At 43.2% G+C, this 24,412-nt stretch overlaps 1 protein-coding gene across 5 annotated transcripts in view; it reads right to left on the bottom strand.

The window, feature by feature from the left end:
• The window catches only part of pstpip1a (proline-serine-threonine phosphatase interacting protein 1a), a 113,380-nt gene that overhangs the window by 46,102 nt on the left and 42,866 nt on the right, over window positions 1-24,412 (bottom strand). For all 5 annotated transcript variants that reach the window (XM_048520456.2, XM_048520457.2, XM_048520458.2 and 2 more), the window contains exon 4: window positions 235-269. In XM_048520456.2, the coding sequence (XP_048376413.1) occupies window positions 235-269 (35 nt within the window). The remainder of the gene's footprint in view (window positions 1-234; window positions 270-24,412) is intronic.

The raw sequence follows: 24,412 nt of genomic DNA, 5'->3' as shown, positions 1-24,412 counted from the left end.
GAAGGAAACCTAACCAGATAAATAGAAAGCGGGACATAACACCAGCGCTTCGTTGGAGGCTCACTGATGATGTTACCTAGAATGGTGACGAAACGTCTGAAAACTAACCTTCCAGCTCAGCGAGCAAACTCACATCCAGAACCTCAACCTGAGCTACAAATCTTCTCAAAACTCGCTACCAAGGTAAAAGCAACATATATGACATTAAAACAGGTTCAAATCTGTGCTACTTACGTTGCTTTAGACTGTCGAAGGCTATTCGTAGAGTACTGGAAAAGAAACCAAAGGAGGCATCATCAATAAAGGTAAACGTCTTAAAAATCCCAGCTCTTTTGCCAAGCTTCTAAATGATATCTCCTAATGCAGGTCAGTGTCAAAGTCTGTCTGATATTGCTCTTCTGAAGCACCCTGGAATACTTAATTGTATAAAAAGCACTCAGGAGAACAAAGAACATAGAACAATACAGCGCAGAACAGGCCTTTCAGCCCTTGATGTTGTGCCGAACTGTGAACTAATCTAAGTCCCTCCCCCTACACTATCCCATCATCATCCATATGCTTATCCAAGGACAGTTTAAATGCCCCTAATGCGGCTGGGTTAACTACATTGGCAGGCAGGGCGTTCCACGCCCTTACCCCTCTCTGAGTAAAGTACCTGCCTCTGACATCCTTCCTGTAATGGGGCGACCAGAACTGCACGCAATATTCCAAAAGAGGCCGCACTAGCGTTTTGTACAGTTGCAGCATGACATCACGGCTCCGGAACTCAATCTCTCTACCAATAAAACCCAAAACACCGTAAGCTTTCTTAACAGCACTATCAACCTGGGTGGCAACTTTCAGGGATCTATGTACTTGGACACCAAGATCCCTCTGCACATCCACACTACCAAGAATCTTTCCATTGATCCGGTATTCTGCCTTCCTATTATTCCTTCCAAAGTGAATCACCTCACATTTATCCGCTTTGAACTCCATTTGCCACCTTTCAGCCCAATTCTGCAGTTTATCCAAGTCTCCCTGCAACCTGCAACATTCTTCCACACTGTCCACCACTCCACTGACTTTAGTGTCATCTGCAAACTTACTAACCCATCCACCTATGCCTGCGTCCAAGTCATTTATGAAAATAACAGAGTGGTCCCAAAACAGGTCCTTGAGGCACACCACTAGTAACCGTATTCCAGGCTGAATATTTTCCATCAACCACCACTCGTTGCCTTCTTATAGAACGCCAGTTTCTAATCCAAACTGCTAAATCTCCCTCAATCCCGTGCCTCTGTATTTTCTCCAATAGCCTACCATGTGAAACCTTACCAAAAGGCTTTACTGAAGTCCATGTACACCACATCAACTGCCCTTCCCTCATCCACATGCTTAGTCACCTTCTCAAAAAACTCAATGAGGTTTGTGAGACACGGCCTGTCCTTGATGAATCAATGCTGACTATCTCCAATCAAATTGCTGCTTGCTAGATGATTATAAATCCTATCTTTTATAATCCTTTCCAAAATTTTTCCTACAACAGATGTAAGGCTCACAGGTCTATAATTCCCTGGGTCATCCCTACTGCCCTTCTTGAATAAGGGCACAACATCTGCAATCCTCCAGTCCTCTGGTACTAAACCTGTAGACAATGAGGACTCAAGGATCAAGGCCAAAGGCTCCGCCACCTCCTCCCTAGCTTTCCAGACAATCCTCGGAAAAATCCCATCTGGCCCAGGGGATTTATCTACCTTCACACCTTCTAGAATTGATAACACCTCCTTCTTACTAACCTTAATCCTTTCAATTCTAGTAGCCCATAACTCAGTCATCTCCTCTACAATATTCTCCTGTTCCTCAGTGAAAACAGATGAGAGATGACATTTTGCACCTCTCTAATCTCCACAGGGTCCACACACAACTTCCCACTTCTGTCTTTGACTGGCCCTATTCCTACTCTAGTCATCCTCTTATTCCTCACATACCTATAGAAAACTTTAGGGTTCTCCTTTATTCTACCTGCCAATGTCTGCTCATAGAACATAGAACATAGAACAGTACAGCACAGAACAGGCCCTTCAGCCCTCAATGTTGTGCCAACCATTGATCCTCATGTATGCACCCTCAAATTTCTGTGACCAAATGCATGTCCAGCAGTCTCTTAAATGACCCCAATGACCTTGCTTCCACAACTCCTGCTGGCAACGCATTCCATGCTCTCACAACTCTCTGTGTAAAGAACCCGCCTCTGACATCCCCTCTATACTCCACCAACCAGCTTAAAACTATGACCCCTCGTGTTAGCCATTTCTGCCCTGGGAATTAGTCTCTGGCTATCAACTCTATCTATGCCTCTCATTATCTTGTATACCTCAATTAGGTCCCCTCTCCTCCTCCTTTTCTCCAATGAAGAGAGACTGAGCTCAGTCAACCTCTCTTCATAAGATAAGCCCTCGAGTCCAGGCAGCATCCTGGTAAACCTCCTCTGAACCCTCTCCAAAGCATCCACATCTTTCCTATAATAGGGCGACCAGAACTGGATGCAGTATTCCAAGTGCGGTCTAACCAAAGTTTTATAGAGCTGCAACAAGATCTCACGACTCTTAAACTCAATCCCCCTGTTAATGAAAGCCAAAACACCATATGCTTTCTTAACAACCCTGTCCACTTGGGTGGCCATTTTAAGGGATCTATGTATCTGCACACCAAGATCCCTCTGTTCTTCCACACTGCCAAGAATCCTATCCTTAATCCTGTACTCAGCTTTCAAATTTGACCTTCCAAAATGCATCACCTCGCATTTATCCAGGTTGAACTCCATCTGCCACCTCTCAGCCCATCTCTGCATCCTGTCAATGTCCCGCTGCAGCCTACAACAGCCCTCTATACTGTCAACGACACCTCCAACCTTCGTGTCGTCTGCAAGCTTGCTGACCCATCCTTCAATCCCCTCATCCAAGTCATTAATAAAAATTACAAACAGTGGAGACCCAAGGACAGAGCCCTGTGGAACCCCACTCACCACTGACTTCCAGGCAGAATATTTTCCTTCTACTACCACTCGCTGTCTTCTGTTGGCCAGCCAATTCTGTATCCAGGCAGCTAAGTTCCCCTGTATCCCATTCCTCCTGACCTTCTGAATGAGCCTACCATGGGGAACCTTATCAAATGCCTTACTGAAGTCCATATACACCACATCCACAGCTCAACTCTCATCAACTTTTCTAGTCACATCCTCAAAGAACTCGATAAGGTTTGTGAGGAATGACCTGCCCCTCACAAAGCCGTGTTGACTGCACTTTATCAAGCCATGCTCTTCCAGATGGTCATAAATCCTATCCCTCAGAATCCTTTCTAACACCTTGCAGACGACAGACGTGAGACTTACTGGTCTGTAATTGCCGGGGATTTCTCTATTTCCTTTCTTGAAGAGAGGAGTTACATTTGCCTCTCTCCAGTCCTCAGGTACGACTCCAGTGGAGAGCGAGGATGCAAAGATCCTCGCAAGTGGCGAAGCAATTGCATTTCTTGCTTCCCAAAGCAGCAGAGGACAAATCTGGTCCGGGCCTGGCGACTTGTCAATCTTAATGTTTGACAAAATTTTCAGCACATCAGCTTCCTCTATCTCTATCCATTCCAGCATACACACCTGCTCTTCAAAGGTTTCCTCCTTGCTCTTCTTAACTCTCTCTTTAAATCCTTCCTAGCTAATCTGTAACTCTCCATCGCCTCATCTGAACAAACTCCTCGTCACATAAGCCTCCCTCTTCCGCTTAACATGAGATACAGTTTCTTTTAGCAAACCACGGTTCCCTTACCTTATCGCTTCCTCCCTGCCTGACAGGGACATAGCTATCAAGGACACGCAATATCTGTTCCTTAAACCAGCTCCACATTTCGATTGTCCCCATCCCCTGCATTTTGCTAACCCATTCTATGCCTCCTAAGTCTTGCCTAATCACATTATAATTGCTCTTCCCCCATCTATAACTCTTGCCCTGTGGCATGTTCCTATTCCTTTCCATTGCTAAAGTAAACATAACCGAACTATGGTCACTCTCTCCGAAGTGCTCACCTACCACTAAATCAAACACCTGGCCTGGTTCATTACCAAGTACCAGATCCAGTGTGGCCTCCCCTCTTGTTGGCCCTTCGACATACTGAGTCAGAAAACCGTCCTGCACACATTGGACAAAAACTGATCCATCCGACGTACTGGAGTTATAGCATTTCCAGTCAATGTTAGGGAAGTTAAAGTCTCCCATAATGACCACCTTGTTCTTTTCACTCCAGCCCAGAATAGTTTTGCCGATCCTCTCCTCCACATCCCTGGAACTTTGTGGGGACCTATAAAAACCTCCCAGCAGTGTTACCTCTCCTCTCCTGTTTCTGACCTCAGCCCATACCACCTCATAGACGTGTCCTCATCAAAAGTTCTTTCAGCCACCGTTATACTGTCCTTGACTAACAAAGCCACACCTCCCCCTCTTTTACCACCTTCCCTGACCTTAATGAAAGATCTAAACCCTGGAACCTGCAACATCCATTCCTGACCCTGCTCTATCCATGTATTTTGTACAATGTATTTTTTAAAGCTTAGTACATTTTTTCAATTAAGTTTCACAATCAAATCTTTTCTACCTTTCCCCTAATATTAGATAGGGTGGACAGTGACAGTCTTTTTCAGAGGTTGATGATGTCAGCTTGTACAAGGGGGCATAGCTACAAATTGAGGGGTGATAGATTTAAGACAGATGTCAGAGGCAGGTTCTTTACTCAGAGAGTCGTAAGGGTGTGGAAGGCCCTGCCTGCCAATGTAGTTAACTCAGCCACATTAGAGGCATTTAAACAGTCCTTGGATAAGCATATGGATGATGATGGGATAGTGTAGGGGGATGGGCTTAGAATAGTTCACAGGCCGACACAACATCGAGGGCAGAAAGGCCTGTTCTGCGCTGTATTGTTCTATGTTCTATGTTCTGTGTTCTAATGACAGAACGATTCTCCTTACAACAAATCTCTCACGGTTGCACACAGAATTTTGAGCATTGGCTATGCAATGTGTTTAACTCTCCTGACTCTGGATTTTGTATTTATTTGTGGAAGGGAATGTGGGTGTTGCTGGCTGGGTCAGCATTTATTGTTCATTGTCAATTGCCATGGAGAAGATGACAGTGAAAGAACTGTCTTGCTGAATCGCTGCAGTTTGACCTACAGTGCTGTTAGGAAGGGGCTGCTAGGATTTTGACCCATCAGCACTGAAAGAGCAGTGATATGGTTCCCATCCTGGATGGTGTAGGACTCTGACAGGGGTTTGGTGGTGGTGTTCCTATATTTCTACCCCCTTTGCTCTTCTAGATTGGTTGCACATTTAGAGGTTTTAAGTCTATGCCAGACAGAAATGCATCATGTCTCACACTCAGGTGAGTACAGAGGTCCTGCATGGTTATAAAGTATTACCCTTTAGAAGAGAGGTCTACCTGCTCCTAATGAAGATGGGGCTGATGTTGAGGATGTGTGGGATCAAATGGGCAGAGATAATTTTTCATCTGAACTCATCTGGTGTTAGCTGTGGGAGAAAGCTGACATTCCCAGCTCTCCCTTTCACTGACAGTAATAAGGTTCTATACTTAAATCTGTTTCAGCAGTGCATACACATTAGCAGGTGACCCAGAGACCAGGGCAGCATAATGGCAGATCAGTTAGCACTGCAGCCTCACAGCACCAGGGACCCAGGTGCAATTCCAGGTGACTATCTGTGTGGAGTTTGCACATTCTCCCCGTGTCTATGCAGGTTTCCTCCCACAGTCCAAAGATGCACAGGTCGGACTGGATTGGCCATGCTAAACTGCCCATCATGCCTGCGGATATGCAGGCTAGGTGGATTAGCCATGGGGACTGCAGGGTTACAGGGAGATGGTAATGGGGTGGGCCTGGCTGGGAGGGTCCTTGGAGGGTTGATGGGCCAAATGGCCTACTTCCACACTGTAGGGATTCTCTGACCACAACTTTGAACTAACCCACTACAATTACATTCCTTTAACCAATATTTTCCATTCATAGAAACCAGAAATTCATAGAATTTACAGCACTGACAAAGACCATTCAGCCCAACTGGTTCATGCCCAGTATTCAAGCTCCACTCCTGTCTCCTTCCATTTTTTCTAATCTAATAATCAGCATAATCCCTATTCTCTTTTCCCTCATTTATCTATTCTCCTCTTAAATGCTTCTAAACTATTTGTTCAACCACTCCCTGCCTTAGTGAGCTCCAAATTCTCGCTGTTCCATGAATGAGAAGGATGATTGGTATAGGGGAAAAAAAACATTTATGCAGCGAAGGCTGGTTAACGTTGTCCAGTTAGATGCAAGTCATGTTGGAGCCGTAGAGTTTTCTGGCACAGAAACAGGCCCATTCAGTCCATCATGTCTGCGCTGATCTTCAAACATCCATCTGTTCTAATTCTATGTACCAGCACAGACTCCTTGCCTTGTGGCTTTTCCATTTCTAGCACTCATCTGAATTTGTCTTAAAAGTCTTGATGGTTCTTGCATCCACCATCCTTTCAGACAGAGTTCCAGACACGTACAACCCACTAGATGAATACAATTTTCCTCAAATCCTTCCTTCTTCTCCTGCTCCTGTGTCCCTTGGTTATTAACCCCTCTACTTGGAAGAGATTTTATCTACCCTGCCTATGCTCCTCAGAACTACGTATACCTCAATCAGATTGCACCCAAGCCTTCTCTGCTTTTTTTAAATATACATTTGTGGGGCATGGGCATCTCTGGCTAGAGCAGCATTTATTGTCTGTCCCAAGTTGCCCTTGAGAAAGTGGTGGTAAGCTGCCTTCTTGAACTGCTGCAGTCCAGGAGGCAATGGCCTAGTGGTATTATCGCTACATTATTAATCCAGAGACCGAGGCAAAATTCTGGAGACCTGCGTTCGAATCCTGCAACAGCAGATGGTGGAATTTGAATTTAATAAAATACCTGGAATTAAGAATCTAATGACGACCATGAATCAAACCCATCGGTTCACCAATGTCCTTTAGGGAAGGAAACTGCCTACACGTGACTCCAGACCCCCGGCAAGGTGATTGACTCTCAACTGCCCACTGGAGAATTTGGGTTGGGCAATAAATGCTGCCTACCGAGCAACGCCCTCATACCATTAATGAATAAAGCGGGGGACAAAAACCTGCTGTGGGTTGAGTCACAATGCCATTAGGGTCATTAGTGCTCCAAAGAAACCACCCCAGCAAATCCAGTCTCTCTCTAGAGATGAATCTCTCCAGCCCAGGCAACATCCTGGTGAATCATTTCTACGCCCTTTCGAGTGCATTTACGTCCTTCCTACAGTGTGGTGACCAGAACTGGACATAGTACTCTAGTTGAGCTGGTTGCTGGGAAATCATTCGAAAGGCTGGTGTGTATTATGCAACTGTGGAGTTCTTGCAACACAGTGGGTAGTGTCCCTGCCTCTGAGCCAGAAGCTTGAAGTTTGCAATCCAGACCAGGTCAAGAAAGGTATGTTCACAATACAGCGAAACAGGATAATGCAGAACTCCACCTGTCGCTAACAGGCTGACCTGCACATCTTTGGACTGTGCCTATTTCAGAAAACAATTAGCTCTTGAAACAATGTTACTATCTAATTACATCTGAACGGATGCCCAAGACCCAATGGAACAAGGGAACAGGCAATGGATATATTGATTTAAGGTTAATGAGCCTGAATAATTGTATACATTTTGGGATTTTGTAAACAGTGAACAGTGACTTACAGAGACTGTGCTTAACGGATATAAAGTGCTCACTAAAAAGTATAGACCTGAATTCAGTGCAAAACTATCTCTGCAATGTAAAACAAAATGAACATGCTTTGTCAGTTTCACACAGTGAAGTGCACTTAATACCAGTATTAGGCATAAAAACAAAAAAAACTGTCCTTCAGAAGGGTCACTGGACCCAGAATGTTAATTCTGATCTCTCTCCACAGGTGCTGCCAGATCTGCCGAGTTTCTCCAGCAATTTCTGTTTTGTTTCTGATTTCCAGCATCCGCAGTTCTTTGTTTATTGACCAGTATTAGGCCATCGGGTTAATAATACATGAAACATTAGGAAGGAGTATGTGATAATTGGGTTGTGGAGTTAGCTTTGGTTCTCCCTAGGAGAGTTACTTACTCAGAGAGCTGGAGTTGGGAGACAGTTTCAACTTCACAGATTTCAAAACAAAATATTGTGAATAATGTCATTTTAAAACACATAACCAGATCCTGCAGAGCTCCCTTGTTTCTAACTATTGATCCCTATGGGCGCCTACTTCTTCAAAGTGGGAATTTTCAAATTCCTCCCTGTGGTATAGGGTTCAGTTCTGATACTGAAGGAATTTTTCCAAACCTTGGGGACACATGCCCCAAATTCCAAAAGATGGCATGAAGCAACCACCATAAACAGTGGAATAACTAAAAAAAAATTCCATTAGCAAGCAAAGGTAAAATTGGCATTGTCCTGGGAAGATCAAAGCTGAGAGAGAGGTGACTGTTGATGGTTTAACGTGGGGGGTCAGCATGCCTGAGGCAAAGGGGTGAGCCTGAGAAGGTCGGATCCCCGTGATAAAACTAACCTGTATGGGAGGGGGTGTTAGTTAGCTGGATGGCTGATTTGCAACATAGAGCAAAGCCAGCCTGAGGCGTGGTGACCCTTAGGTTAAACCCCATTGCCTGTCTCTGGTAAAGAGAGTGGGACTATGGTGACTACCTGGCTAGCCACAAGCACAGCAGTGAGTTAACAGTCACAGAAAGCCAACTAAAGATGACAGATAATAAAATGTGAGGCTGGATGAACACAGCAGGCCCAGCAGCATCTCAGGAGCACCACCCACTGCATCCCAAAACCAGTCCAACCTGTCTCTGCCTCCCTAACCTGTTCATCCTCTCACCCATCCCTTCCTCCCACCCCAAGCCACACCTCCATCTCCTACCTACTAACCTCATCCCACCTCCTTGACCTGTCCGTCTTCCCTGGACTGACCTATCCCCTCCCTACCTATACTCTCCTCTCCAACTATCTTCTTTTCTCTCCATCTTCGGTCCGCCTCCCCCTCTCTCCCTATTTATTCCAGAAAAAAAGCTTTTGTGCTCCTGAGATGCTGCCGGGCCTGCTGTGTTCATCCAGCCTCACATTTTATTATCTTGGATTCTCCAGCATCTGCAGTTCCCATTATCATTAAAGATGACAGATGTCTGATATTCTCAGGGATCCATTTCATTCCCAGGGAATCCTCATTTCTGAAACTTGTTTCTTGTTTAACACAGGATTGCTTTGTCCTCTTGATCAATGTCAAATTTGGGATGCCTAAACAGCCAAATTTATCTGAAATGCACAGGTGGGAAATCCAGGGATGGAAATTGCAGCAACATTTCAGCAGGTAAGCCCACGGACAGAACAGCAGGGCTTCATGTGACAAATTAAGATTACATGACCTGGGAGTAGGAGTGGGCAAGACAGCCTGTTCCACCCTTCAGTAAGATCACAGCTGATCTGATTATGACCTCGGCACCACTTTCCCGTCTACATCAATCTCCCTGACAAACCTTAAATCCTTCTTCATTAAAAAAATTTATCCAACTCAGCCTTTAATATATTCAACGACCCTTTCTCCACTGCTCTCTAGGAGATAAATTCCTCCTTATTTCCATCAAAGGAGAGTTCTTATCTTTAACTGTGTCCCTTCTAGGTTTCCCAGAGATAGGAAACACTGTCTTGACATCGCCACTACCAAGCCCCATCTGAGAATTAAGCGCTTCAATAAAGGTAATCTCTCATCCTTCTAAACAACAAAGATCCCACTTTTCCTCATTCTGTTTGTCTCAGAAATCAGCTGAGTGGATTTTGTCTGGGCTGATTTCATCATTGTATCAGCCAATCCCTGCTTCCTTGCCAAATTAAATAGTTCAGACTGAAAACTGAAATTGCTTTCAGTCCAGCCATGAACATGGGAAAATCATTAATGGGGTTCAGTAACCCTTCCACTGGTACTCCGTTGAGGGCAGTGTATTGTTGGACTATTACTCTAGAACACCAGAACACCATAAGAAATAGGAACAGAAGTAGGCCATTCAGCCCCTTAAACCTGTTCCACCATTCAATGGGTTATAAAGTGGAGGTTGACCCCCTCAGAACCAAAACCAACACACTCAAAGAGGTGCATCTTGCCCTATAATCTGTAAAATGAGTGTGTGAAGAGATGTAACCTATCTTTCAGCGACTTCTAGTGGTTAAATAAAATCAACAAGTAACAATTTATTTATCTAACTCTAAACAGTGAACAAATTAACTAAACTATTAACAAACCAAATAAATCACTTCTAACTCCCAACTATTCCCAAATAAAGCAAGATTTTAATAGTATGCTGTTCTAATAAATCTAAGTCCCACTCGTATACAAAAAAAATTTAGTCTCTTGAAATTTACACCCAGGTTATGTGTCTTCCAGAATGTTCTGCGCTTTCTCTATCCATTCTTCTGTCAGGAATACCTTCTCCATCAATTCTTTGTCAGGAATATTAACTAGTTGTGCCATTGGTACCTTTGGTAGTTAGATGGTGCTTCATCTAAGACCCAGAGGAGGCTGTGATTCTCTCTTGAGAGCTAAGGGTTGCTGGATCTGGTGGATGGTAGCTAGTTCTGGGGCTTTGTCCAACTGCCCCCTTATTTTTATACCCTTGATAAGCCAATATTTCTTACAATAGGATTGGTCCTATATCGTCAAAACCATAAGATCTAAATTTGATTGACTAAATTCAAAAGCTGTTGATTTAGTAAAAACTGCTGCTTGGCCAGCTAACTGTACAGCTTTTTGATAGAAATGTTTCAATTCGGGTGCTCTCTACGTACTTGCAAACTTTCAAGCTGCTGCCCTCAGTAATCCATTTTAAATATGTAAACACAGAAAGAGCATACAATCTTTTAAAGGGACCACACAATGAATTACTAAAAAAACTGTGCTGGCCAACTGGCATCCAACCATGATTTAAATAAATTCTAGTCATGGGGAGCAGGGAAGTGGAGTGGAAATGCCCATCAGCCATGATTAAATGGCGGAGTGGACTCAATGGGCCGAATGGCCTTACTTCCACTCCTATGTCTTATGGTCTCTTGAGTTTATAACAGAAGTAGAAACAGAGAAAATAAGAACAGGAGTAGGCCATTCAGCCCTTCAAGTCTGCTGTGCAATTCAATGTGAATATGGCTGATCATCCAACTTAGTTCCCACTTTCTTCCTTTTTCCTTTGATTCCTTTAGCCCTGGGAACTATATCTACATCTTTCTTGAAAGCTTTCAATGTTTTATCCTCAACAGTTTCCTGTGGCAGAGAATTCCACAGGCTCACCACTGTCTGGTTGAACAAATTTCTTCTCATCTCTCTCCTGAAAGGCCTATCCCTTATCCTTAGACTGTGACTCCTGCTTCTGGACTCCCCACTGATCAGAGACATCCTTCGTGCATCTACCCTGTCTAATCCTGTTAGTAATTTATAGGTCACTATGAGATCCCCCCTCGTTTTTTTTAAACTACAGTGAATGCATAGAAACATAGAACATAGGAGCAGGCTATTCAGCCCTTCGAGCCGGCTCCAACATTCAATATAATTATGGCTGATCATGCAATCTCAGTATCCCATTCCTGCTTTCTCTCCATACCCCTTGATCTCTTGAGATGCAAGGGCCATGTCCAGCTCCCTCTTGAATATATCTAACGAACTGGCCCCAATAGCTTTCTATGATAGAGAGTTCCACAGGTTCACAACTCTCTGGGTGAAGAAATTCTTCCCCATCTCCGTCCTGAAAGGCTTACCCCTTATTCGTAGATTGTGACAACTATTTCTGGACTTCCCCAACATCGGGAACATTCTTCCTGCATCTAACCTGTCCAGTTCCATCAAGATTTTAAATATTTCCATGAGATCCTTCCTCGATCTTCTAAATTCCAACAAGTACAAACCCAGTCGATCCAGACTATCCTCTTATGTCAGTCCTGCTATCCCGGGAATCCGTCTGGTGAACCTTCACTGGACTCCCTCATCATCCCTCAGACTAGGAGACCAAAACTGCACACAATACTCACTCAAGGTGTGGCCTCACTAATGCAGTCCTAACCAACCCAGTTTCTTCTTACACATCAGTCCCACCATCCCAGGAATAAGTCTGGTCGACCTCCTTTGTACCTCCTCAATAGACAGAATATGGTTCCTCAGATAAAGAGACCAAAACTGCATACAATACTCCAGGTGCTCCATTCCATTGCCTTAACATTCAGTTTCAATGGAAGGGTCACATCATCTTCACTAGGATTTTTGATCCTGAACATTAGTCTAATCTTTGTGAAGATGCTGTCAGGCCTTGAAGTCAATTTCCAATATTTTATGTCCAAGTTTAAAACAAAACACAATTTAACACATATTTAACATAATTTAAGTGTTTGTCTGTTTTAGAAGCTTTAACTGTAAATGAAGGTGTGTTTTCTGAGAAAGGATTTGCATTTTATTTACATAAACCACAAAAGGAAACTGGAAACAAGTTATTTAAATACAGGCTCAGCAACAGTGAAATTTCAATCAAGGGAACTTCATAGAATGTGTCCGTTTTCTTCACAGTTTACTTTGTTTTAACATGGCAATTCCTCCTGTATAAATAATCTGAAATGTTTTAAAGTAGCTACCAAACAGCAATAAATGTGAATTTTAATAAAATTCATAGAGATGGGGGATTGGTCTTTCTGAGAAGTCCATAAGACTTAAACTATAAGACACAGGAGTAAGAGTCATTATTTGGCCTAGTGGATCTGCTCTACCATTCAATGAGATCATGGCTGATCTGATAATCCTCAACTCCATTTTCCTGCTTTTCCCACTCAATTTTCTCATGGAATTGAGGGCCAATTTGCAACAACATTTTCTAAAATTAATCAAAGGGCTCTATTTTCCTGTGATCAGCATCAAAGCACTACAGATGAGCAGGCTGATCACTGACCATCTTATCTCCTCATTGGTAGCTGGTACTTTATAGGTTACCATAAGATCGCACCCCCCCCCCCACCCCCTTTATTCTTTTAAACTGCAGTGAACAGAGGCAAACACAAAGTTAAGTTCACACTGATCCGGTCTTTTCCATTACATCAGTTCTGCAGGACAGTCCCAGGAATCAGTCTTGTAAACCTTCTTTGCATTCCCTCAATAAACAGAACAGAACGGTGAACTGTCTAAAGCAGGTACACCCTGGAGACGGATGCAAGATCTTGCATTCTCTGATTCATTTAACAATTTAAGACCCTGGCCAATCAGAAACAACGTGCCAATTATCTTCTTGCACAACATAAAATGTTGATCCCTTTTCCGTTTACGAGATCAATTTTATGACGAGTTTGACAAGGTGTCTATTTTTAGCAATACTGAGTTCTGTACAACCGAATAACAGCTTCATTTGTTCCAAAACATATTCTGTTTAACTGTCCTCAATTGTACCTCACATCAAAGATTAAGCAGCCAGCCTATGCCAAAGATATTTTCAAAACAACCATGAGTTGTAGGCAAGCACAAAGTTAAGTTGTCTTCTCATCCTTGTGATATTGCCCTAATGGCAAAGCTGAGCTCAATATTTCCCCCAGTGTGTTCACGTTACTACTTTACACTATAACCGTTTGTGGCCTGACCTGGTTCAGTCGTTAGCACGCTGACCTCCTTGTCACAAGACACAAAAACCAAGATCGCTGGAAAAGCTGTGCAGGTCTGGCAGCACCTGTGGAGAGAAATCAAAGTTAGTGTTTCAGGTCCAACGACCCTTCCTCGAAACTGGGTCCAGTTTTAAAGGAAGGGTCACTCGACTCGAAATGTTAATTCTGATTTCTCTCCACAGGTGCTGCCAGACCTGCACAGCTTTTCCAGCGATCTCTGTTTTTGTTTCTGATTTACTGCACCCGCAGTTCTTTTAGTTTTTATCTATGTGACAAAACTCTGGGTTCAAGTCCTGCTCCAGGGCTTGTGTTCATAAATTAAGGTGACAGTCCAATGCAGTCTAAGGCAGTGATACATATGCAACATTAAACTGCAATCTCACTAAACAGCCTAAATGACTGTTAGAAACCTCACACCTCTATTTTAAAGAAGAGGAGTTTGCATTGATGTGGTCAATATTATTCCTTATTTGGCTTCACAAAAACACATTGCTGTTTGTGGGAACTTGCTGTATGCATATTGGGTACTGTTTTCTACAATGGTCACTTATCTAATAGTTATTTAGGATGCTACATGAGTGCATGTCTTCTTGACTTCATTGTTGTTAGTGTTATAGCACTAAGTGTGCTGATCAACTACCGTAGGCCTGTGTATATGTTCTACTGCCCTATCAGATATCCAAACCGTTACAGCAGGTTATCCCTGTAACAGGAATCTTGCTGATTACTCTGGATTACCAGTCAAGTCATAACTACTGTGTGACTGTGCTAACATAGCCCAACCTCGTAATTCCTTCTAGACACACCTTGACGAAGCCTCTCATCTTGAACTCATCATGACATTGCTGTTCTCGTAAACGGAAAAGGGGATCAACATTTTATTTTGTGTGAGAAGAGAATTCGCAAAGTGGTTGCTGATTGGCCAAGGTCTTGCTTTGTTAAATAATCCAGAGAATGGCATGAACATTGCCAAGATCTTGCATCGTTCTCCAGAACGTACCTGCTTTCGACAGTTTCCTAGATGGAAAATGACCTCTTCTGCAAGGTATTGAAGGACAGATACTACCTAAGGAAGTGTAAACCTGCTTGAATTAGAGCCTTTTAGATTATTCTTTGATGTGTTGCTTGGGATTGTGTGGAGGAGATTGAAATATGCAGGGGAATTGAAAAATCTCGTGTTTGACAACAGGAGAATCATTTGCCTATCAGTTGACAGCAGTGCAATTCAGTAGGTTTCCCAAATCAGAATAGAACCAAATTATTCGTCCAAACTTTCCTGTCAAAATATTAATAATGCTAACTGCACCAGAGCAACTTTCACCCAGGGCAGGTGCATGATTACATATGGAAACCAAACCATAGATTCTCAGTTCTGAAGAAGGGTCACCAGACCCGAAATGTTAACTCTGTTTTCTCCTTCACAGATGCTGCCAGACCTGCTGAGCTTTTCCAGCAATTTCTGTTTTGTTTGCATAGATTCTCACCTTCAGTCTTAGCTTTGCAAGAACACTCTTCCCTGTCTACTTTCCTCATTCAAATGCATTGCACAGTGTGATATTCATGATTTTACAGAAGAGGTAAACACTGTACTGCCACAGGAAGTAAAAATTCAATGCATGTTTAATGCTGTAGTACTACTGAAAATGACCTTTTACAGATAAGGAATCTCCTTCCTTCAGGTTTTAATTGCTGTTCTGAGGTTTTATTTTCAAAATTTAAAAACAATTTTCTTCTTTCCTTTTCTGGCTTGACAAAAATTTTCTTGCACCTCTCATTTATCTCTCATTATCTGATGTTACATCAACAATGTACATGAACAACTGAGAACGTGAGACAGAATGGTGAATTTGCGTGGTCAGGCAGGAGAGATCACATTCTGAGTGAGACCCAGCCCAAATGAATATATAGTTCAAGGAATCCGGAGGCAACATGGGATTTTGGTGAAGAGGGTAAGACTTTTTTTTTTGCGTGTTTTTTTGGCTCGTAGTTTGTAAGATCTTTTAAAAACTGGATAAAATCAAGTCCAGAATCAGGGATCTAGTCCAAAAGGGTGATATCATTCTTCACCATGTTCAACGGTTGCTGCGAGCTACTAATTTGACTATATTATAGGTTACTTTCAGACTGCAGATAAATAGGGGAAATATTTACAGGCTACAAACTAAAAGGCCAGTGTGAAATTTTATAAATCAAATGAAGAACCAAGTAATTCAAAAATAGAGAAGCCGAGCCAAACGATGTGTTGTAACTGCATGATGTGGGAAGCATGTGGTCCCCTTGGAGTTCGTAATGATCACATCTGCAGCAAGTGTTGGTTGCCTGAGGAATTCCAGCTTAGAGTTGATGAGCCAGAGAATGAGCTTCGAATACTGCAACACCTCAGGGAGGGGGAGAAGTTACAGAGGTTCCTTCAGCACCACCTCCCAGATCCCTTTACCTGCCTCACTGGTAGGCACACCATCTTATCCCTGACCATCGATCGAGTTACCTGGATGCTTATTTCAGAAAGCAGCCACAACCTTTACATTCGCTACCTCAAATTCAGTCAGTGGTCAAGGATATGGGGGTGTGCCTACCAGCAAAGGCAGAAAGAGGGACCCAGGAGGTAGTGCTGAAGGAACCTCAGTTCTGCAGCTTGTCCTAACAGGTTTGAGGATCTTGCTCCTTGTGTGAATGACAGTGGGGTCTGTAAGGTGAATGAGTAAATTGACCATAGCACCATGATACAAGGAGCCATCAGAGTGGTGAGAGAAAAGAGAAATATAGTTGTACTTGGGGGTAATGTAGTCAGGGGAATAAACACTGTTCTCTGTTGCTGTGATTAAGAGTCCAAAGGTTGTGTTGCTTACCTGGTGCATGGGTTCAGGATCTTTCATTTGGGTTGTAGAAGAACCTGGAGTGGGAGGGGAATGATCCAGTTGTCATGGTCCACATAGATACCAGTGATATATGAAGAAAGAGGAAGGATGTTCTGCTGAAGGAGCAGCTAGGGACTAAATTAAAAAAGCAGAACCAAAAACGTAATAACCTCTCGATTGCTACCTGAGCCATGAGCACCTTGGCATCATGTCAACAGATTAAAGAGGTAAATGTGTGGCTGATAGATTAGTGTAGGAGAAATGTGCTCAAATTCAAGGGACGTGGACACCATTACTGGAGAAGGAGGGAGCTGTTTTGATAGGACAGGCTTCACCTGAACCATGCTGGGAGCACAGTCCTGGCAAATGACAACTTGTAACTCACCTCCTGGCTCCTCAAAGCCTGTCCACCATCTACAAGGCACAAGTCAGGAGTGTGATGGAATACTCTCCACTTGCCTGGACGAGTGCAGCCCCAACAACACTCAAGAAGCTTGACACCATCCAGGACAAAGCAGCCTGTTTGATTGGCACCACATCCACAAACATCCACTCCCTCCACCCTCAGTAGCAGGAGTGTGTAGTATCTATAAGATGCACTGCAATAACTCACCAAAGATCCTCAGTTAACACCTTCCAAAGCCATGGCCACTTACATCCAGAAGGACAAGGGCAGCCGATGTATGGGAACACCACCACTTTCAAGTTTCCATCTAAGCCACTCACTGTCTTTACTTGGAAATACATCACGTTCCTTCACTGCCACAAGGTCAAAGTTCTGGAATTCCCTCCCTAACAGCACTGTTGGTCAACCCACAGCAGGTGGACTGCAGCAGTTCAAGAAGACAGCTCACCACTACCTTCTCAAGGGCATCTAGAGATGGGCAAGACATGCTGGACCAGCCAGCGATGCCCACATCACAAATGAATAGAAAAAGAAACTAGGGCTGTGGATAGGGTTTTAAACTAAATAGCAAAGGGATGGATTTAGTTGCATGGAAAACTATGGAAAAAGTTAAAAGGTGGGAGGACTCAACACGGATTATTAAAGTTTCTAGAACAAGTATGAGGACAAAGAACACGGAAAGGGTTAGGAATCTAACTTCAGGAGCAGCAGATGAGGGGTCAACTATGAAAAGAGGGGGTGGTCCACTAGGACCGAGGGTGTTGTACTTAAATACATGCAGTACATGAAGCAAGGTACATGAGCTTGTAGCATGGATTAAAATTGGCCAGTATGATGTGGCTATCATAGAGATGTGACTGCAAGGGGACCAGGGCTGGGAACTAAATATACAAAAATACACATCCCATCTAAAGGACAGGCAGATAGGCAGAGGGGGAGGGTTTGCTTTGATAGTAAGTAATAAAATTAAATTTATAGCAAGAAATTAGAAGGCATAAAATCTGTATCAATAGAGGAGTCGAGGAACCACAAAGGAAGAAAGACCCTGATGGGAGTTGTTTATCAGCCTCCTAACAGAAGTGTGGATGTGGGGAAGAAAATAAATCAGGAGATAGAAAAGGCATATAAGGATGGCATTATTACAATAATCAAGGGGGACTTCAAAATACAAGTGGACTGGGAAAACTGGCTGGCAGCAGAATTCAAGGGAAGGGGTACGTGGAACGTCTACAAGGTGTTTTTCTTGGAGCAGCTTGTGGTAGAGTCCGCTAGGGAATAGGCAGTTCTGAATTTGGTGATGTGTAATGAGGTAGACTTGATTAGGGAACTTAAGGTAAGATAAGCAGTGACCATAATATGATAGAATTCACTCCGTAATGATATTACACCCGAGTAAAAGTAACTACAAAGACATGAGGGAGGAGCTGGCCAGATGTTGATTGGAAGGGAATCCTAGAGGACACAGGTGGAGCAGCAATGGCAGGAGTTTCTGGGGATAATTTCAGGAAGCATTGCAGAAATCCATCCCAAGGAAGAAGCAACATACTGAGAGGAAGATGAGGCAACCATGCTAAGTCAGGCCAGCATAAAAGCAAAAGCACACAATGTGATGAAGATTAGTGGGAAGCTAGAGGGTAGGGAACCCTTTAAAAATCACAGGCAATAATTTAAAAAAAGCAATAAAGGGGGAGAAGGTGAAATATGAATAAGGTAGCTAGTAATATAAAAGAAGATTGCAAGAGTTTATTTCAGTGGTTAAAGCAAAAGTGGACAGTGGACAGCTGGAAAATGAGGCTAGAGAAGTAGTGATGGGGAATAAAGAAATGGCAGAGGAAATGGATAGGTACTTTGCATCAGTCTTCACGGTGGAAAACACCAGCAGCATACTATCACTCAGGAGAAGGTGCTGGGGAAGCTGAAAGGTCTGAAGATGGATAAACCACCCAGACCAGATGGGCTACACCCCACAGTATGGAAGGAGGTACCAGAGATACCGGAGGCATTGGTGGTGATTTTTCAGGAGTGACTAAAGTCAGGGAGAGTCCCAGAGGACCGAAAAATGGCTAATGTAACAGGGAGGGAGGTAGAAAGAAGACAGAAAAGTACAGGACGGATAGCCTGATCTCAGTCATCGGTAAGATTTTAAGAGTCCAGTATCAAGGATGAGCTTGCAGAGTACTTGTAAAATAGGGCTGAGTCAGCACGGCTTCATCAATGGGAGGTCATACCTGACAAATCTGTTAGAATTCCTTGAGGAGGTAACAAGCAAGTTAGGCAAAGGAGAGCCAGTGGACATGATCTATTTGTATTTCCAGAAGACCTTTGAGAAAAGGCTGCACAGGAGGCTGCAAATAAAAGCTCATGGTGTTAGGAGCAATGTACTGGCATGCATAGAGCATTGCCTGAGCAGAAGGCAGAGTGTGGGGATAAAGGAGTCTTTTTCAGGAATGACAGGTAGGTGCATGTTGGGAACCACAACTATTCATGTAATGCATTAATAACCTGGACAAAGGAACTGAGGGCTTTATTGCTAAGTGTGCAGATGACACAAAGATAGGCAGAGGGGCAGGTAGTGTTGAGGAAGTGGGGAGGCTGCAGAAGGACTTGGACAGGCTAGGAGAGTAGGCAAAGAAATGACAGATGAAATAGATTGTGAGATTATGCATTTTGGTACGAAGAGTATAGGCATAGACTGTTTTCTAAATGGGAAAAGACTTCAGAAATGTGAAGCAGGAAGGGACTAGTTCAGGATTCTCTTAAGGTTAACAAGCAGTTTCATTTGGCAGCTAGAGAGGCAAATGCAATGTTAGCATTCATTTCAAGAGAGCTAGACTACAAGAGCGGAGATCCAGTGCTGAAGCAGTAAAACGTTCTGGTTGAACAGCATTTGGAATATTGAGAGAAGTTTTGGGTCCTGTCTCTAAGGAAGGATGTTGAATGGAGTCCAGAAGACATTTACAAGCATGATCCTGGGGATGAAGGGCTTATCATATGAAGAGCAATTGAGGACTCTGGGTCTGTACTTGACAGAGTTTAGAAGGATGAAGGGAAATCTGATTAAAACTTACAGAATACCGAGAGACCTGGACAGAGTGGACACGGAGAAAATATTTCCACAAGTGAGGGAGACTAGGACCTGATGGCACTGACTCAAAGAGAAGGGACAACCATTTGGAATGGAGATGAAGAGGAATTCCTTCAGCCAGAGGGGTAGTCAATTTGTGAAGCTCTTTGCCACAGAGGTTAAGTCATTGAGTACAATAAAGGCAGAGGTAGATAGGTTCTTGATTGGTAAAGGGATCAAAGGTTATGGGAAGAAGGCAGGAGAATGGGGTTGAGAAACATATCAGCCATGATCATATGGTGGAGCACATTCAATGGGCTGAATGGCCTAACTGTGCTCCTAAATTTTAGTCTCCGTTCACAATCCTTCTGTCTGATTAGTTAAAGAAGACACAATTGGTTGCTCCATTTACTCATAAGAGGGCTCTGCACTGTTCCCTGTTGGACTTTCAGGTTAGGTAAAGCATCACTGTGACTAACCAGGCACTGGTCAGCCTGACTGGCAACCACTATACAGCAATTTGCTGTTGCAATCTCGGAATCTCATTCATTCCCGTTTCCCAAACTACTGGGAAGCGTAGGATCAGAGTACTGATTCATCGTTAACAAGTTCAAATTTAATTAAACCATCAACTGCCGTTGGAGATCAAGCTCTATATGTGCTTGCAACCTTACTAGTACCGTATCCAAGACGCCATTCCACATGTGAGAGGTTGGACCAAGAACTGTCAGTGGGCTGCCTCACAGCCCAGCCATTTCCTGATAGCTCACAAGCTCATTTCCAGCACAGAATAATTCTCAAATTGTCCTGCCAACTGAACAACACAGGAACTGAGGCCAGTGGAGACGCCCCCAAGAAGCAGCACTAGTGTGACCATTTCGAACACTAATCTGTGCCTTCTGCAGTTTAGTATCTGCTCGAGCATCAAGGAGGCGATACGTCAACACATACTGTAATGAATAGAAGTATTGTAATAAAGCTTGTTTTTGATTTTAGATTAGTGTACAGGGCCTCTAATTTGGACAATGCAAACCCCTCAGACAGTGCAGGACTCCCCCAGTTACTCAATAAAATCTCCTCCAGGATTATGTCGAGAGGGCTCCACAGTGTGGTTTGGAACTACAGTCTAGAGGGTAAGGACAAACATGGAGATAGTAGGGTCTGAAGAAGGGTCCAGACTAGAAACGTCAGCTTTACTGCTCCTCTGATGCTGCCTGACCTGCTCTGTTCATCCAGCTCCACACCTTGTTATCTCGGACTAACACAGAGCTATCCTGACTTTCCAATAGCCAGATTGCTGCAACTGTGTGTTAGTGAGAGGCAACACCTTCAGGGTCAGAAGCAGTGTTGTTGGGGAGAGCGGGGAATGACTGAAGGTGATGAATATGCTGAGGAATTCACTGCAATGTGATTAGCAGCCAAGATCAATTAATATTTTGAGTGGAATCCTCCGTATGAAATGATGCTAACGTGTAGGTTAATGAGGTCTGTAAGTCTTTTGTTCCAACATAAATGTAGTTTATACTGGGAGAGGAGGCTAAATCTGTGCAGGAATCCCATGGGGGAAGATTTGTGTGTTACAATATCTGACAGAGAAGGAGACTGCAGATGGGAACTAAGATTTCTCCGAACTTCCCAGATTCTCTCACATAGGGTAACAGCGGCCAATGACGTCCTTTTTGGAGAGACAGATATCCACAATACACTATCACAGGCACTAGAAGACTAGCAGAGATTTACAACTGTTTCATTGTTAAACTAAAATTCAGTACCAATTTCTATCCTTCCCTTTCAGATCCTTGACCTATCCAAAATACAACTCCATTATCATGGAAAATTCCACTTTATCTTTTTATAAATTTTGAGAAACCCACCACCTCACCACCCAATTAAGCAACTAACAAGAACAAATCCCAACCCTGACTCACAGGGATGTGTAACAAAATGCGAATTGGAAGGGATTAAATCTAAACAGAATGGACTGGGGGAAATAACACATCTCATCCCCCACTGTTCCCGCCTCCCCCTGCAAATAAATCTCAGCTCTTTCTTCACTTCTTTTCAATCCATCTGCTCAGATTGATTAATGATACCTTCTGGACATATAGAATTGAACCAGTACCTTCTAGCTGAGAGGTAGGGACACTGCCTCAGTGCCACAGAGCCCCACCCAGCTTCCATGGTGGGATGTGATCTCCTCTCTATGGTGCATTAACTTGAGAATTCTGCAGTGATATTATCATGATACTACACCTCCCTTGTATCCAAATCCCAGCTCTTTGTTTTATTTCGAACAACACATTATCTCATCACCCAATTAAATGACCATTAACCCATACTTCCCATAGTGTCACAATAATTAAAAGAAACCAAAAAGATGAGGAAATAATGGAAACTAAATGAAAATAGTGTTGGAGGTTGGGGATTGGGAGATAGAGGAGATAATGTACTCCAGCCCCTGAAGGGGACACTCTTCTCTCGACAGCTTTGAGGGTAAATCTCAGCTCTCTTTTTCCCCTTCCACCACCAAATCAGCCAAACAGCCCAAGACTGCAGAGAGTTGTGAACGCAACTCACTCCATCTTGCATCCCAGCCTTTCTTCCATTGATTCCATCTATATATCCCGCTGCAATCGGGAAACCGACCAACATAATCAAAGCCTCCTTCCATTCCGGGTATACTCTCTTTCATCCTGTTCCGTCAGGCAGAAGATACAAAAGTTTGAAAACATCAGATTCAAGAACAGCTTCTTCCCCATTGTTAACAGACCTTTGAATGGACCTCTCACGTATTAGAGTTGATCTTTCTCTGCGCCTCCTCTATAAGCTGTATCACTATATTCTGCGATAATGGGAACTGCAGATGCTGGAGATTCCAAGATAATAAAATGTGAGGCTGGATGAACACAGCAGGCCAAGCAGCATCTCAGGAGCACAAAAGCTGACGTCAGCTTTTGTGCTCCTGAGATGCTGCTTGGCCTGCTGTGTTCATCCAGCCTCACATTTTATTATCACTATATTCTGCACTCTGTTCTATTATCCTGATGTACTTATTCAAGGTATGATTTGTCTGGATAGCACACAAAAAATACTTTTCACTGTATCTTAGTGCACGTGACAATAACAAATCAAATCAAATAAGCATCTTCACGGAGTAGCTGGAAGAAGGAAATAAATGCCTCATCAATGATAGCTTAATCCTCCCAATGAATAAGTAGACCAATTTAGAGTACACTGGGCTGTGGTACTGATCACCCCATGACCATGAACAATAAGAAATCCTTTAGGAATGAACCAACCAGTTGTAATTTGAATGTTATTTTGAATTAGGATAGTTTTACTTCCTGAGTTACTCACCTTTTTTATATTCAGTTTCAGATTTGCAAATTTAGACGTGGAATCATTTCGAAACGGAGCTTCTACACTCGCCCAAATGCTCCATTCAGCTTCAATTCATAGACTCTTGAGTGAGTCTCTCATCTTTCCATTTTTGCATTCCACTTTACATGTGGAGTATTCCACTGTTACTGTGTTCAGTCCACTTCCCTTTCTCAAATTCATCAACTAACCTGTTAAATCTCTTTTTTTTTGAGAAAATGACCTGGATTTTGTGCAGTGTAACAGATCAACAGTCAGTATTTACACTTACAGTTGCCCACAGACATTTCAGTCTTTTACATATAGCCATCTGGAGTCCAGTGTAGGCACCTGTACAGGGCATTGGGCACTTGTGAGCACAAGGCACCCAGAAAAATTCCTCTTGTCTGCTCGGAGACTTGAACTGGGGAGCATAGCCTCAAAATATAGGGGGAGTAGATTTAGGACTGAGTTAAGGAGGAACCTTTTCACCTAGAAGGTTGCGAATCTGTGGAATTCCCTTTCCAGTGAAGCAATTGAGGCTTCCTCATTGAATGTTTCTAAGGCATAGATAGATTTTTGAACAGTAAAGGCATTCAGGGTTATACTGAGCGAGCAGATAAGTGAAACTGACTCTACAAAAAGATCAGCCATGATCTTATTGAATAGTGGAGCAAGCTTGATGGGCCAGATGGCTTAGTCCTGCGCCAGGTTCTTATGCAATCAATACGATCGTGGCTGATCGGATTGATCCACATTCCTGTCAACCCGATATAACCTTTCACTCCCTTGCTTATTAAAATTCTAGCCACCTTTGCTTAAAAAAAATTTCAAAAACTCTGCTTCCACCACCTTTTCAGGAAGTTAGTTCCAAAGACCCACGACTGTGAGAGAAAAATTATCCTCACCTCTGTTATAAATGGATGACCCCTGATTTTAAAGCACTGACCCTTTGTTCTGAATCTGTCACAAGAGGAAGTATCCTTTCCACATCTGCTCTGTCAA

The sequence above is a fragment of the Stegostoma tigrinum genome, chromosome 36, assembly GCF_030684315.1.
Source record: "Stegostoma tigrinum isolate sSteTig4 chromosome 36, sSteTig4.hap1, whole genome shotgun sequence".
Classification (NCBI taxonomy): Eukaryota; Metazoa; Chordata; class Chondrichthyes; order Orectolobiformes; family Stegostomatidae; genus Stegostoma; species Stegostoma tigrinum.
Note: the sequence above shows the minus strand (reverse complement) of the source record. Positions and strands in the feature narration are given on the sequence as shown.